This window comes from Pagrus major, chromosome 24 (genome assembly GCF_040436345.1).
Source record: "Pagrus major chromosome 24, Pma_NU_1.0".
Taxonomy (NCBI): Eukaryota; Metazoa; Chordata; class Actinopteri; order Spariformes; family Sparidae; genus Pagrus; species Pagrus major.
Genome location: NC_133238.1, coordinates 14,342,896 through 14,359,124, shown reverse-complemented (window position 1 = coordinate 14,359,124; position 16,229 = coordinate 14,342,896). Strand labels below are relative to the sequence as shown.

The 16,229-nt window shown below is 49.8% G+C and overlaps 2 protein-coding genes across 5 annotated transcripts; both read left to right on the top strand.

The window, feature by feature from the left end:
* The first annotated feature begins 164 nt into the window (after positions 1–164).
* On the top strand, positions 165–5,066 carry lipt1 (lipoyltransferase 1). 3 transcript variants are annotated; one of them, XM_073462381.1, is made up of 4 exons: positions 165–183; positions 862–1,378; positions 1,483–1,704; positions 4,456–5,066. In XM_073462381.1, the coding sequence occupies exons 2-4, from the start codon at positions 862–864 to the stop codon at positions 4,863–4,865; spliced, it is 1,149 nt and encodes a 382-aa protein (XP_073318482.1). In that variant the 5' UTR covers positions 165–183; the 3' UTR covers positions 4,866–5,066. The 3 variants fall into 3 exon arrangements, with proteins under 3 accessions (XP_073318482.1, XP_073318481.1, XP_073318483.1); XM_073462380.1 differs by having other exon boundaries at positions 182–438; XM_073462382.1 differs by lacking the exon at positions 165–183 and adding an exon at positions 542–759.
* A 759-nt stretch (positions 5,067–5,825) lies between these two features.
* eif5b (eukaryotic translation initiation factor 5B) lies at positions 5,826–15,588 on the top strand. 2 transcript variants are annotated; one of them, XM_073462647.1, is made up of 26 exons: positions 5,826–5,929; positions 7,219–7,335; positions 7,525–7,588; positions 7,691–7,855; positions 7,938–8,448; positions 8,535–8,674; positions 8,757–8,834; positions 8,919–9,069; positions 9,352–9,438; positions 9,517–9,594; positions 9,689–9,748; positions 9,867–10,156; positions 10,236–10,343; positions 10,619–10,729; positions 10,842–10,909; positions 11,239–11,380; positions 11,511–11,642; positions 12,074–12,256; positions 12,335–12,496; positions 12,631–12,762; positions 12,872–13,003; positions 13,737–13,813; positions 13,903–14,067; positions 14,149–14,287; positions 14,371–14,532; positions 14,848–15,588. In XM_073462647.1, the coding sequence occupies exons 1-26, from the start codon at positions 5,895–5,897 to the stop codon at positions 14,953–14,955; spliced, it is 3,597 nt and encodes a 1,198-aa protein (XP_073318748.1). In that variant the 5' UTR covers positions 5,826–5,894; the 3' UTR covers positions 14,956–15,588. The 2 variants fall into 2 exon arrangements, with proteins under 2 accessions (XP_073318748.1, XP_073318747.1); XM_073462646.1 differs by having other exon boundaries at positions 9,352–9,594.
* The last annotated feature ends 641 nt before the right edge of the window (positions 15,589–16,229 follow it).

The following is a 16,229-nucleotide window of genomic DNA, read 5'->3' as shown; positions in this document are numbered from 1 at the left end:
ATTTAAATTCCTTACAGACATTGTTATTAATATTATTGTGAAGCATTAATTAGAAAAGGTACATACACATTTTTTAATCAACTTTTTCATTGATTGATTGAGCAAACAAGCGGCTTTTATTTTGAAATTCGAGACCGGAACTTGTGTTGGCCGCCGGTCCGCTCGCTTCTCCTCCGGGTCCAGGTCAGAACGAGACGAACCGTCCTCAGCTGTGTTCTGAGTTGATCCATCAAACTGTTTCTTAATGAACGTTCATTAAAACGTGATGAATTAAATTAAATAGTTTAGTTTTCAGTGACGTCAGCAGGATGTCAGGCGGCGCTAAAGCTAAAGCTAATGCTAAAGCTAATGCTAATGCTAAAGCTAGCAGACAGAGTGCCGACCTGCTGTCGGGCTGTTAGAGGAGGCGGCTCAGTGTCGTCATACTTCACGTTTCAGGTACATTTAAAATAAAACAAAGAGATGTGTTGACTTTGTGTCACTTTAAGTTAACGTTAAACAGTGTGTCTGCGGGTACACGCACCAAACCCCACGTGAAATATGGACTATTAAGTTTCTAATCATAAAATAATAAAGCATATTGATCTGCTCGCAGCGGGAAACCTCTCTAATAACTAAACTCGTGTTTTTGTTTTATTCGGCCAACAAATCCAAAAGTCAAACATGTTCAGTCATTAAATATTCATGAGTAAAGTGTGACGTCACCATGTGGAGATACAGAGGCTGCTCTCAGCTGATCCACTGGAGGCTTCAGGAACTGTAATAACATAAAACATGAAGTGATTTAAAGCGTCAGAACATTCTCTGACGGTGCCGACCCACTGTGTTTACTCCACTCATTTGTTTATTTCCACATTAAAGATGTCATGTGACGCTGTGATGTCACACATCAGGAGGACGCTGTCTCTTCTAAGAGGCTGTCGAACCTTCAGCCAATCAGCTCGCAGCAGCTCCACCTCCATCAGCAGCAGTGATGGAGGTCTGGTCCTCCGGTCCCGGTCGACAGACGTGTACCAGAACCTGGCCCTGGAGGACTGGATCGAAGCCAACGTGGACCTGCAGCAGCGCAGCATCCTGCTGCTGTGGAGGAACCGGCCGTGTGTGGTGATCGGGCGCCATCAGAACCCCTGGAGCGAGTGCAACCTGCCGGCCATGAGGAGGGCGGGGATCCCTCTGGCCCGGAGGCGGAGCGGCGGCGGCACCGTCTTCCACGACCTCGGGAACCTCAACCTGACCTTCTTCACCTCCAAGAAGGCGTACGACCGGCAGAGGAACCTGAAGGTCGTCACGGACGCTCTGAGGCGGATCAGGCCGGAGCTGGACGTCCACGCCACCGACAGGCTGGACATCGTCCTCAACGGACGCTTCAAGATCTCAGGTCCGTCTTTATGTTGTTGTTGTTGTTTATGTTGTTGTTGTTTATGTATTTACTGTTCAGGTGTTTGTTTACAGGATTGTTGTTGTTTATGTTTACGTTTGTAGGCAGTGCGTCCAGGCTGAGCAGGAAGTCGTCCTACCATCACTGCACTCTGCTGCACTCCGCCGACCGCTCCGCCCTCGCCGCCGTGCTCCGCCCCTCTTGCCCTGGTATCCATAGCAACGCCACGCCCAGCGTCCCCTCACCTGTCGCCAACCTGCTGGACCACGCCCCCACGCTGCAGTGGGAGGAGCTACTGGACGCTGTGGTGCATCAGTACAACGCAGGTACATGTGTGGTGAGCGAGGCCTCCTGCTGGCCACCAGGTGTAACTACAGCAACACATCACCAGGGTGGATGCTCCTGAGTGATGGATGCTCCTGAGTGATGGATGCTCCTGAGTGATGGATGTGATGGATGCTCCTGTGTGATGGATGTGATGGATGCTCCTGTGTGATGGATGTGATGGATGTGATGGATGTGATGGATGCTCCTGAGTGATGGATGTGATGGATGCTCCTGAGTGATGGATGCTCCTGAGTGATGGATGTGATGGATGTGATGGATGTGATGGATGCTCCTGAGTGATGGATGTGATGGATGTGATGGATGTGATGGATGCTCCTGAGTGATGGATGTGATGGATGCTCCTGAGTGATGGATGTGATGGATGCTCCTGTGTGATGGATGTGATGGATGTGATGGATGTGATGGATGCTCCTGAGTGATGGATGCTCCTGAGCTATGGATGCTCCTGAGTGATGGATGTGATGGATGCTCCTGAGTGATGGATGCTCCTGAGCTATGGATGCTCCTGAGTGATGGATGTGATGGATGCTCCTGAGTGATGGATGCTCCTGAGTGATGGATGCTCCTGAGTGATGGATGTGATGGATGTGATGGATGTGATGGATGCTCCTGAGTGATGGATGTGATGGATGTGATGGATGTGATGGATGCTCCTGAGTGATGGATGTGATGGATGCTCCTGAGTGATGGATGTGATGGATGCTCCTGTGTGATGGATGTGATGGATGTGATGGATGTGATGGATGCTCCTGAGTGATGGATGCTCCTGAGCTATGGATGCTCCTGAGTGATGGATGTGATGGATGCTCCTGAGTGATGGATGCTCCTGAGCTATGGATGCTCCTGAGTGATGGATGTGATGGATGCTCCTGAGTGATGGATGCTCCTGTGTGATGGATGTGATGGATGTGATGGATGCTCCTGAGTGATGGATGTGATGGATGCTCCTGAGTGATGGATGCTCCTGTGTGATGGATGTGATGGATGCTCCTGAGTGATGGATGTGATGGATGCTCCTGAGTGATGGATGTGATGGATGCTCCTGAGTGATGGATGCTCCTGTGTGATGGATGTGATGGATGCTCCTGAGTGATGGATGTGATGGATGCTCCTGAGTGATGGATGTGATGGATGCTCCTGAGTGATGGATGCTCCTGAGTGATGGATGCTCCTGTGTGATGGATGTGATGGATGTGATGGATGCTCCTGTGTGATGGATGTGATGGATGCTCCTGAGTGATGGATGTGATGGATGTGATGGATGTGATGGATGCTCCTGAGTGATGGATGCTCCTGTGTGATGGATGTGATGGATGTGATGGATGCTCCTGAGTGATGGATGCTCCTGTGTGATGGATGTGATGGATGTGATGGATGCTCCTGAGTGATGGATGCTCCTGAGTGATGGATGCTCCTGAGTGATGGATGTGATGGATGCTCCTGAGTGATGGATGCTCCTGAGTGATGGATGTGATGGATGCTCCTGAGTGATGGATGTGATGGATGCTCCTGTGTGATGGATGTGATGGATGCTCCTGTGTGATGGATGTGATGGATGTGATGGATGTGATGGATGCTCCTGAGTGATGGATGTGATGGATGCTCCTGAGTGATGGATGCTCCTGAGTGATGGATGTGATGGATGTGATGGATGTGATGGATGCTCCTGAGTGATGGATGTGATGGATGTGATGGATGTGATGGATGCTCCTGAGTGATGGATGTGATGGATGCTCCTGAGTGATGGATGTGATGGATGCTCCTGTGTGATGGATGTGATGGATGTGATGGATGTGATGGATGCTCCTGAGTGATGGATGCTCCTGAGCTATGGATGCTCCTGAGTGATGGATGTGATGGATGCTCCTGAGTGATGGATGCTCCTGAGCTATGGATGCTCCTGAGTGATGGATGTGATGGATGCTCCTGAGTGATGGATGCTCCTGTGTGATGGATGTGATGGATGTGATGGATGCTCCTGAGTGATGGATGTGATGGATGCTCCTGAGTGATGGATGCTCCTGTGTGATGGATGTGATGGATGCTCCTGAGTGATGGATGTGATGGATGCTCCTGAGTGATGGATGTGATGGATGCTCCTGAGTGATGGATGCTCCTGTGTGATGGATGTGATGGATGCTCCTGAGTGATGGATGTGATGGATGCTCCTGAGTGATGGATGTGATGGATGCTCCTGAGTGATGGATGCTCCTGAGTGATGGATGCTCCTGTGTGATGGATGTGATGGATGTGATGGATGCTCCTGTGTGATGGATGTGATGGATGCTCCTGAGTGATGGATGTGATGGATGTGATGGATGTGATGGATGCTCCTGAGTGATGGATGCTCCTGTGTGATGGATGTGATGGATGTGATGGATGCTCCTGAGTGATGGATGCTCCTGTGTGATGGATGTGATGGATGTGATGGATGCTCCTGAGTGATGGATGCTCCTGAGTGATGGATGCTCCTGAGTGATGGATGTGATGGATGCTCCTGAGTGATGGATGCTCCTGAGTGATGGATGTGATGGATGCTCCTGAGTGATGGATGCTCCTGAGTGATGGATGTGATGGATGCTCCTGAGTGATGGATGTGATGGATGCTCCTGAGTGTGCGGGGTTATTGATCCTTGATCTGGGGCTTCTGATCGATCTTGAGTGAATTGATGAAGTTGTTTGTGCTGCCCTCCAGTGGTTAAAGTTTGAATCCTTCCCTCCGTCTCCAGAGTTCAGCTTCAGCGCTGCGTCGGCCCTCGTCGACCCGGCCGATGAGTCAGCGTTTCCCGGACTGAGCAGCGCGGCGGCGGAGCTGCGAGGCTGGGACTGGACGTTCGGTAAGACGCCTAAATTCAGTGTCCAGACCGCCCTGCAGCTGCCAGAGGAGGGATCTTCTCTCAGCTCCGCCCAGCTGGACATGGACATAAAGAGCGGCGTGATCGAGCGCTGCCAGCTGGACGTTCCTGACGACTGGCTGCCTCGGCGGCTGAGCGGCGGGCTGAGCGACGTGCTGGTCGGAGAGAGGTTCTGTGGTCATCGAGCGGCGGCGGCGTTTACCGCGCTGCTGCGGTGTGAGAGCGGCGAGCTGCGGGACCGACTGAGGAAGCTGTGTGACGCCGTGGTGACGGCGATGGGCTGAAGAATAAAATCTGGGTCATCCTGATTGGACCGGGCGACGTACGGAAGATCAACAGGGACAAAATGAATGAACCAACAGTTTATGTTCATGTTTTCTCAGAAGTGTTTTAAATTCTTAAAATAAAAAGTCATGTAAATTTCAAATTTACAGTTTTATAAACAAGTGTCAACAAAACGTCATAAATTAAATAAATAAATAAATAAAGCAAGAAAATGTTTATTTTAGTGAATGAAAAACAAAACAAAACGTGTTTGTTTGCTTTCATCAGCGTGAATCTGATTCCGGATCGGTTCTTGACTCTGTGGGTCAGAAACACGACTGGACGGGTCGTGTCGCAGGACGCATGCGCAGTGCTCCCGACTCGAGCCATGCGTGCTGCTGGGAGCTCTGTCAAAGAGGAGAGGGAAAAGAGAGGTGTAACTCTGCGGGGTTCTCCTGGAACTGAATGTTGGTTTGATTTACTGTCAGCATGTTGGTGAAACGTGACGTTATATTACACATTTATTTATATATTAGTATATTCTATTATTATTTAGTGATACGTGTCTGCAACGGGCCCTACTTTCACACAGTACAGCTACATTATTATAATTTAGTAATTGAGATTAAATAATTACAGTTAAATAAAAACGCGCCATATTAGTTGAGATGTATGTGTGTTGCATGAACGTGTGTGTGTTGCATGAACGTGTGTGTGTTGCATGAACGTGTGTGTGTGTTTTATATGCAGATGAAGTCATTTTAAATATTTAATTAAACACTTTTTAAAGTTTCATCTTTAATATAACATTTCTCCACGTTGGTATTTTGCATGTTTTAATGTTCATTGACGTTTTTTAGTGCTCCACATTATAACGAGCTGTATATAGTCGGTTTCCATGGAAACGGCAGCGCGTTCACAGATCGGTCGGTGGTGGAAAAGCTGCGGAGTGAGTCCTCCCGTGTGTGTAGGGCAGCAGACGATCTTCGTCTGATGCGAGCCGTCGTGTGTGTCGGCCAGCGGAGAGACGCGGAGCAGCGCAGCGCAGGATGGGGAAGAAACAGAAGAAATCCGGGGAGGACAGGTAGAGAAAGCACCGCCTGCTGACCCACCACACCCGCCCGCACCCGCACCCGCCGGGGCGAAACTTTCCCGCCCCGTGAACACCTCAAAACGGGCCCGTTAGCCCGCTGCTCACGGCGTTAGCTTAGCGGCTAGCTGATAGCAGAAGCTAACCACGAGTCAGTGTGTGTGTGTGTGTGTGCGCGTGTGCAGGTGGAGTTTAAACACCTGGGAATGGCTTCAGATGAGTCACACAGGCAGCAGGCGGGCCGACCCGGGCTCACCCGGGCCGGCCCGGGCCAGCCTCCGCCTGTGGGGGCTTGTTTACGGCTCTGCTGTCGGTGTTAGCTACAGACTCCGCTCAGTCAGGTAGCTTAGCTTAGCGTTAGCTCCGTGTGAGCCGGCTGCTGTCTCAGCTCTGAGTCTGAGCCTCGAGCTGTGACTCTGGACCTGACTCCAGCTGCTCCCTGACAGCTCACCTGTCACCTGGCACAGCTAGCTGCTAGCTGCTAGCTGCTAACGGGAGCCACAGGCGGGGACAGCACTGGAGGCTAGGCTAGCTGTTAGCTCGCTATCTGTGTTGTACAGGTCATTGTGAGTGTGACAGCTGACGGTGGCTGATGTAACGCTGGGACCTGCTCACCTGCTGACCAGTGACGTCACTACAGACAGGTGGAGGATGTGTTGGGTTGAGAAAATCAAAGTTCAGCCTGAAAAACCTTTAAATTAAATTAAACTCGACGTGACTGACAGAATATAACATGTATGGACCCCACAGAGAACACGAGGAACTCTGAGACCTGCACAGCCAATCACAGAGCTGCTGCTTCTTCTTCTGCTGCTGCTTCTTCTTCTTCTGCTGCTTCTTCTTCTTCTTCTTCTTGTGTTCCCTGTCTGTATGATATCTGAGCCTCTGTCCTAGAAACACTAGTGTTTGTTCTTAGTGTTCAGCAGCTCGAGGAACGTTTAAAGAACGTCGCAGGTTTTCCACAGATATCTGAGCAGTCGACAGTCCCACACAGTGTGACATCATCCACATATGACATCATGATTACAGACAGTGAAAGGTCTCCTCATCCTGGTGTGTGTGTGTGTGTGTGTGTGTGTTTCAGAGGGCTGATGGGAAATAAAAGGTTGTTTAGAAGAGCAGAGTCAGCAGTTTGTATTGTTCTGACACACACAGAGTTGTGCTGAGGTCTGTGCACCTCACTGAGTCCAGACAGACACTGTCAGTGTCAGTGTCAGCTATCAGTCGGTGGTCAGGTGTCAGTCGGTGATCAGGTGTTGATTGATTGATTGATCTGTCCTCAGTGCCAAAGATGACGGCATCGACATCGACGCTCTGGCGGCCGAGATCGAAGGAGCCGGAGCCTCCAAGGAGCCGAAAGGGAAGAAGAAGAAGAAAGGAGCCAAGAAGGACGATTTCGAGTACGACAAGCTGAATCTCTCCTTCTACTGCTCCTCGTTGTTGTTGTTGTTGTTGTTCTTCTTCTTCTTCTTCTTCTTCTTCCTTTCCTCCTCGTCACATTCTTCTCTTATCGATGTACATGTCAGTCAGATGTAAACACAGCTGGTTGTGTCGTCGCTGCTGATATGTTGTGTTCTGACCTCCTGCAGTGAGGAGGACATCCTGAAGGAGCTGGAGGAGCTGTCTCTGGAGACTCAGGGAGGGAAGGGAAAGGTGACCACACCTCAGTGAACTACTGTCACAACAAACCCTCATTTCACGTCAAAGCTCCACAAAATGTCTGGGTTTATTAAAGCGCTCCTGTTTCCTCTGCAGAAATCAGACGCCACAGAGGAAGTGGAGAGCGTCGAGCCTCCAAAACCAGAGAAGAAGAAAACCAGGAAGGGGAAGAAGGGCGGAGCCAGCCCTGAGGACGAGGACGAGGAAGGTGAAGCTCAGCTGAATGACGAGAGGAACGGAGAGCAGAGAGACATCAAGAAGGTGAAGACAGTTTTTTTTACATATGAAACCACATATTTGTCCCTCCTGAGCCTCCGTACTGATCCTGTCTGTCTGTCTGCAGGCGCCTCCCGCTGCTCCTCCCTCCGACTCTGACGACGACAGCGGCTCACGCTCTCGCCTGAAGACCAAAGAAGACAAGAAGATGGGCAAAAAAGCTTCAGTGTCCGACGATGAAGAGGACGAAGGCGTGAGGGGAGGAGGAGGAGGAGGAGGAGGGAAGGAAGACGACGATGACGAGTCGGACGACGACGACGAGGTCACCTCCAGGAGAGACAAGAAGAAGAAGAACAAAGGCAAGGCGGCGAAGGCGGACAGCGAGGAGGAGCAGGACGAGGAGGAGGGAGGAGGCTTCAAGATGAAGACGGCGGCGCAGAAGAAGGCGGAGAAGAAGGAGCGCGACAGGAAGAAGAAGGAGGAGGAGAGGATGAAGCAGAAGAAGCTGAAGGAGAAGGAGACCGGCGTGGACGCCAAGATGGAGCCAGAGAAGAAGACGACAGAGGCCACGCCCCCTCCGACAGCGCCACCTGCAGCAGCGGCGGAGGAACAGGAAGGGGCGGAGCCGGCAGCCGAGGGTAAGACTCAAACTTTTTACACAATTAACAGAAACAAAAATGCATCGAGGAAACTTTTCACCGTGTTTCTTCTTCTTCTCCTGCAGACGAGGCCGAGGGCGACAAGAAGAAGAAGGACAAGAAGAAGAAGAAGGGAGAGAAGAAGGAGGAGGAGAAGGAGAAGAAGAAGGGACCCAGCAAGGCCACAGTGAAGGCCATGCAGGAGGCTCTGGCCAAGATGAAGGAGGTCGGGCATTGTGGGAAATGTAGTCATAGAGTTCAGTTCGGAGTCTGTCTGTTGTCTGAGAGCGACGTTTTGTTGTTTGTAGGAGGAGGAGCGAGCCAAGAGGGAGGAGGAGGAGCGCCTGAAGAGGCTGGAGGAGCTGGAGCAGCAGCGGCAGGAGCAGGTACAACACCTCCTCCTTTAGCTTCTGTTCGATCTGTCTGTCAGACTCCGCTCTGACCTTTGACCTCCTCCTCTGTCCCGACAGGAGCGACTGGAGCTGGAGCGCAAGGAGAAGAAGAAGCAGAAGGAGAAGGAGAGGAAGGAGCGTCTGAAGAAGGAGGGCAAGCTGCTAACGAAAACCCAGAGGGAGGCTCGAGCTCGGGCCGAGGCCACGCTCAAGATGCTGCAGGCTCAAGGTGAGAGGACGACCAATCACATCGCAGCTTTAAAAATAACATTCAGCAGCCTTCAACCAAAGATTCTCAAATCTGTCCAGAGTGAGCCCTCCTCACAAACAAATCAATAGAGGATCTCTGAAAAAGACAAAAGCTGATGATCGTCATCACACAAAGACGTTTTCATGTGAAGGAGGCCGAAATTATCTTCTTCTTCTTCTTTTTTCTTCTTCTGCTTCTTCTGTTTCTTCTTCGTCTTCTGATAAAGTTCAGGAGTTGTTAAAGACGTTTTGTCTTCTTCAGGTGTTGAAGTGCCATCCAAAGACTCGATGCCAAAGAAGAAGCCGATTTACACGCGGAAGAAGAAGCCCACCACCCAAACTCCTGAAGGTACCACGCCGCCGCTCGTTAATCACTCAATCACAAACACTTCTCCTGATTTAAAACGTTGTCCTCGCTCTCCATCAGAAATCACTTCACCGACGTCAGAGACTCCAGAGCCCGTTGCCATGGAAACAGAAGCCAAGACGCCGGCCCCAGAGCCAGGTGAGTCCGGAGGACCGAGGAGGCAGGTGATGGGTGGCGATGATGATGGTTTGTATTCGTTGCCGTGACGACTCTTTCCTCTGTTTCCGTGCAGAGGTGAAGCTGGAGGCTGCCGTGGACGACTGGGAGGCCATCGCCACCGACGAGGAGAAAGGTTATTATCCATCTTCAACAGGAAACCACAAAAGATTCACCTTGTTTTGTTAATGAAAAATATCTCCAGTCTTTGCAGTCGTATTAAAACTCTTCATATTTCCTGTTTTTTGTGTCAGAGTTGAAGAAAGTCCACATCGAGGTGAAGGAGGAACCCTCCGGCCAACCTCAGCCTACAGGCAGCGAGGAGGACGACGAGGAAGACAAGGAGGACGACGAGGAGGATGACGAGGACGACGACGATGAGGAGGAGGAGAGCGACGAGGAGGCGGAGAAGGTGGAGGCGACATCGGCCAGTCAGACGAAGAAGAGGGCAGCGAAGGAGAGCGAGGACGAAAGCAGCGAGAGCGAGGACGACGACAGGACGAAGGAGGAGCGGCTGTACGACCGAGCCAAGAGGAGGATAGAGGTGAGGAACACGGGAGGAGTGAGAGCTCGTCTGTTTTCAGCCCGTCTCTGACTGACGGGCTCTGTGTGTGTTTCCATAGAAACGGCGGGCGGAGAACCTGAAGAACGTGGACGTGGACACACTGAGGTCTCCGGTGGTGTGTGTGCTCGGACACGTCGACACGGGGAAGACCAAGATCCTCGACAAGGTAACGTTACCGACTGTTTACTGTTCATTTACCGACTGTTTACTGTTTGTTTACAGACTGTTTGTTCGGACTGTTTACTAGTTACCGACTGTTGAGTGTTTGCTGACTGGTTTTCTGTGTACAGACTGTTGTCTGGTGTAGTTCAGTGTTTCTCAGTAGGACCTTACTGACTATAGCAGATCTACTGAGTGACTGTTTTCTGTTGCTATAGTAACACTTTGATCTGTGTGTGTGTGTGTGTGTGTGTGTGTGTGTGTGTGTGTGTGTGTGTGCAGCTGCGACACACAAACGTGCAGGACGGTGAGGCCGGAGGAATCACTCAGCAGATCGGAGCCACAAACGTCCCGAAAGAGACGATCGAGGAGCAGACGAGGATGGTGAAGAATGTACGACAACACACAGACACACACACACACACACACGGACACACACACACACACTATAATAATGATGTGTGTGTGTGTGTGTCTCTGTGTGTGTGTGTGTGTGTGTGTGCAGTTTGAAAAAGACGACCTGAAGATTCCTGGCATGTTGATCATCGACACACCAGGACACGAGTCCTTCAGGTAACAAGCTTCTCAGTACTCTAAGTACATTTACTCAAGTACTGTACTTGAGTATTTCCATTTTCTGTTACTTTATACTTCCACTCCACGACGTCTATGTGATTACTTTAGTTACTAGTTACTTTGCAGATTACATTGTTAAATGAATGTCAGATGAAAACTGACGATCAGCTGACTCACATGTTAATATGTGATCAGTTACTTTACTGGTACTCTGATACTTGGAGATACGTGGTTTTCACTGGACAGGAAGGTAATCTGAAAAGTAACTAGTAACTAAAGCTGTCAGATGTAGTGGAGTAGAAGTAACCTGCTCCCTGTGTGTTCAGTAACCTGAGGAACAGAGGCAGCTCTCTGTGCGACATCGCCATCCTGGTGGTGGACATCATGCACGGCCTCGAGCCTCAGACGCTCGAGTCCATCAACCTGCTGAAGGAGAAGAAGTGTCCGTTCATCGTCGCCCTCAACAAGGTGAGTCACCTGTCCATCCTCAGGTGTGTCCTCTTCTTCTTCCTCCTTCTTCTGCTTCTTCTTCTTCCTCTTGTTCGTCTTCCTCCTCTTCCTCCTCTTCTGTTCTGACGGTGTCGTCTCCTGTCCTCAGGTCGACCGTCTGTACGACTGGAAGAAGAGTCCTGAAACCGACATCGTGACCACGCTGAAGAAGCAGAAGAAGAACACCAAGGACGAGTTCGACGAGCGAGCCAAGGCCGTCATCGTGGAGTTCGCTCAGCAGGTGTCCGTCATTACATCATCACCCATCAACCAATCACAGCGTTTGTCTTGTTTTGACATTTTGTTTACCAAATTATTTGTTTTTGAGTATTTTACTTCTCCAAGTATAAATATTAGTTATATTTGTTTTTGGAAGTATTTGAGTTTACAAGTATATAAAAATGTAACATACTTATAAAAGGAAAACAAAAAAAAGTAAAATACCTAAAAAACAACTTGAAACACTTGAATGTGTTTTTTAAAGTACGTTCTGTCTCATAAAAATGAACAGGGTGTATAATGAGGTGAACTGATGTGTAAACATTGTATCATCTGCATAGAACCTTACACCAGTCATAGCTATGAGGTCAGATATGATCATTAATGGTTCTAGAGCAGAACCTTGAGGAACTCCACCACTGACCTGTATTAAGTTGTCTTATTGTTCCTCAGGGTCTTAACGCCGCCTTGTTCTACGAGAATAAAGACCCCCGCACGTTTGTGTCGTTGGTTCCGACCTCGGCCCACAGCGGCGACGGGATGGGAAACCTCATTGCCCTATTGGTCGAGCTCACCCAGACCATGTTAGCTCGCCGGCTAGCACACTGCGAGGAGCTGCGAGCTCAGGTCATGGAGGTGAGACGGTCTTATTTTCTAGCTTTACCTGTACTCCACCGTCTGGATGAGCTCACCTGCTGAGTTGTGTGTGTTCAGGTGAAAGCTCTGCCCGGTATGGGAACCACGATAGACGTCATCCTGATTAACGGTCGTCTGCGCGAGGGCGAGACCATCATCGTCCCCGGGGTGGAGGGACCAATCGTGACGCAGATCAGAGGGTTGCTGCTGCCGCCGCCTCTGAAGGAGCTCAGAGTCAAGGTGAACTGCTGGGAAATCATTTTTCAAAATAAAAGCAGAGATTTCCCATAAACTCCCCTCATGACCCCTGGTGGTATCTGCTGGATTGATTGATTGATTGATTGATTGATTGATTGATTGATTGGTGTGTTTAGAGTCAGTACGAGAAGCACAAGGAGGTGTCGACGGCTCAGGGAGTGAAGATTCTGGGTAAAGACCTGGAGAAGGCGCTGGCGGGGCTCCCCCTGCTGGTGGCTCACAAGGACGACGAGGTCCCCGTCCTGAGGGTAACACACACACACACACAGACAGACACACACACACACACACACACACACACACACACACACACACACACACACACACACAGACTGGACTGACTGTGCTGGTTTTCAGGATGAACTGGTGCGAGAGCTCAAACAGACTCTGAGCTCCATCAAACTGGAGGAGAAAGGAGTTTATGTCCAGGCGTCCACGCTGGGATCTCTGGAGGCCCTGCTCGAGTTCCTCCGGACCTCTAAAGTCCCCGTGAGTACCTGTCTGTGTCTTCACCTGTCTGTGTCTTCGCCTGTCTGTGTCCTCGCCTGTCTGTGTCCTCGCCTGTCTGTGTCCTCACCTGTCTGTCTCCTCACCTGTCTGTCTCCTCACCTGTCGCTCCTCACCTGTGTGGCTCCTCACCTGTCTGTCTCCTCACCTGTGGCTCCTCACCTGTCTGTCCCCTCACCTGTCTCTCCTCACCTGTCTGTGTCCTCACCTGTCTGTCTCTTCACCTGTCTGGGTCCTCACCTGTCTGTCTCTTCACCTGTCTGTGTCCTCACCTGTCTGTGTCCTCACCTGTGGCTCCTCACCTGTGTGTCTCCTCACCTGTCTGTCTCCTCACCTGTCTGTCTCCTCACCTGTCTGTCTCCTCACCTGTGGCTCCTCACCTGTCTGTGTCCTCACCTGTCTGTGTCCTCACCTGTGGCTCCTCACCTGTGTGTCTCCTCACCTGTGTGGCTCCTCACCTGTCTGTGTCCTCACCTGTCTGTGTCCTCACCTGTCTTTCCCCCCTTACCTGTGGCTCCTCACCTGTCTGTCTCCTCACCTGTCTGTCTCCTCACCTGTGACTCCTTCCATACTGACTCCAGAGTTTGATAGCTACTTGTACTCAGTTGTACAGTAGACGTTTGCTTCTGAACATTTATTTTGAAAAGCAACAGGAAGCAGAAACTAGCAGGTTGAGCTGACCTCTGACCTCTGACCTCCCCCTCTGTTCCTGCAGTACGCTGGTATTAACATCGGTCCAGTCCACAAGAGGGACGTGATGAAGGCGTCGGCGATGCTGGAGCACGACCTGCAGTACGTCACATCTCCAGATGTTTAAGTTCACATCATGTCACCACGTTATGAACAGATTCACGACTCCAGGTGTTGTGTGGTCTCTTCAGGTACGCGGTGATCCTGGCGTTCGACGTGAAGGTGGAGAGGGAGAGTCAGGAGATGGCCGACAGTCTGGGGGTTCGGATCTTCTCGGCTGAGATCATCTACCATCTGTTCGACGCCTTCACCAAGTACAGAGAGGACTACAAGAAGGCCAAACAGGACGAGTTCAAGTAGGACGACTCAACCCGACCGAACGTCTCCTGCTCCGACGCTTCTTCAGGTTTCTAAGTGTTTCTGTGATCTGTCTTCAGGCATGTCGCCGTGTTCCCAGTGAAGCTGAAGGTTCTGCCCCAGTTCATCTTTAACTCCAGAGACCCCATCGTGATGGGCGTGACCATCGAGGCCGGAGTCCTGCGACAAGGGACGCCGCTCTGCGTCCCCTCTAAAGGGGTGAGACGCTCAGAACGACTGTGATTGGTTGTCTTAAAGGTGTAGGATGATATTTATTATAATTTCATTGGTTAATGTTCCAGTTTGTGGACATCGGCGTCGTCACCAGCATCGAGATGAATCACAAGTCAGTCGACAGCGCGAAGAAAGGCCAGGAGATCTGCATCAAGATCGAGCCCATTCCCGGGGAGTCGCCCAAGATGTACGGCCGCCATTTTGAAGCCACTGACATCATCGTCAGCAAGGTGAGGACACGCCCACTGAGGTGGAGGGAGGGGCTTAAACGCTTCGGACACTAAACGTCTGTTTTGTTTGAAATCACATTTTCTACAAAGAACATGAACTCAAACGTCGCACGCCTTCTTAAAGGTACATACACACAAACCACACCTCCCGTCTTAAAGGTACATACACACAAGCCACACCTCCCGTCTTAAAGGTACATACACACAAACGTCACACGCCGTCTGAAAGGTATATATAGTGTGTGTGTGTGTGTGTGTGTGTGTGTGTGTGTGTGTGTGTCAGTGCTAACATCTCAGTGTGCTTGTGTGCTTCAGATCACGCGGGCGTCCATCGATGCTCTGAAGAACTGGTTCAGAGACGAGATGCAGAAAACTGATTGGCAGCTGATCATGGAGCTGAAGAAGACCTTCGAGATCATCTGACGGGCCTCACACACACAAACACACACATTCAGAGATTAACACACACACACACTTCCTCCCTGTGATGACGACGATGGAAGGACAAAAAAAGAAAAGAAAAAAAAGACGTGAAAGTGTTTTTCTGTGAGAAACGAACAGTTTTTTCCACTGTTGTAAACAGTGATAGCTTAGCACACACACACACACACACACACACACACACACACACACACTCAGTATTCCAACGTGCCTGTTCTTCAGCATCGACGTTGTTATTTTTTTTTCTTCTTCTCTGATTTGTGGCTGCTGCTTCGTGTCCCAGGCTCCGCCCCCCTCCTCCCCAGACTGAGGCTCACGAGCTAAACGAGGCTGACGAGTCAGCAGGGTCGGCGCTCAGCCAAACCAGGTGCATTATGGGATTGTTTTTGAGCAGCACCAGGGCTGGAGGAGGAAAACAGGAGTTTTTTTTCTTTTCTTTCCACAAAACACCAAAATCATTGAAGAAGCAGCAGCGAAAGACTTAAAGAGCTGACTCGTGTTCTCCGTCGGCCATGTTGGAGGGCGGGGGGGTGGCAGAGGGTGTCACCTCTGGAGGATTTTAAACTGTTTCTGCTGCAACTGCTGATGTAATAAACTCCCATGATTCTCATGAAACTGCAGATTTGAGAGTTTTCAGTCCAGATCTCACAGGATGAAGGTTCGTCGGTCAGAACACGAATATCAGAATATTAATTATCAGATTTTAACCTTTTTATTCGTCGTGTACGAAGATTTATAGAAGCCAGTTATGACCATTTAAGCTGGAGTACCTGGTCCCAGCCACCAGGTGGCGGACCTCCAGAGCCTTCTCCACACTATAACACAGAAATATCATCTCTGTATCTTGTTTCCTTTTTGAGATTTGGCGTCTTAACTTGAAATATCTCCTGAATGACTGTTAAATCTTCTTCATCTTAAAGACTAGAAGAGTAAAAATAATATTATTCAACTCAAACAGCTGTTAAAAACATCTGTCCGCCGCAGTGACCTGAAGGATTCACGCTGCTCCGTCAGCTCCTTATTAATCACAATATACACTTTGCTGCATGAAGATGTGTTTTCAGTAACAGATGAAAGTATTTCAAACATCTTAAAATAATAAAATTGTTTTTACTCGTCTGGTTTTCTGAGAATAAAATGATTTAAGTTACTTTTTATAGCTTTGATGCATGAAGTCAGTAACTCCTTCAAAATAAGATGTTTGAGAAAAGTTATTAGCAGGATTCTTCAGTTTAACATTAAAAACAAACGTTAAA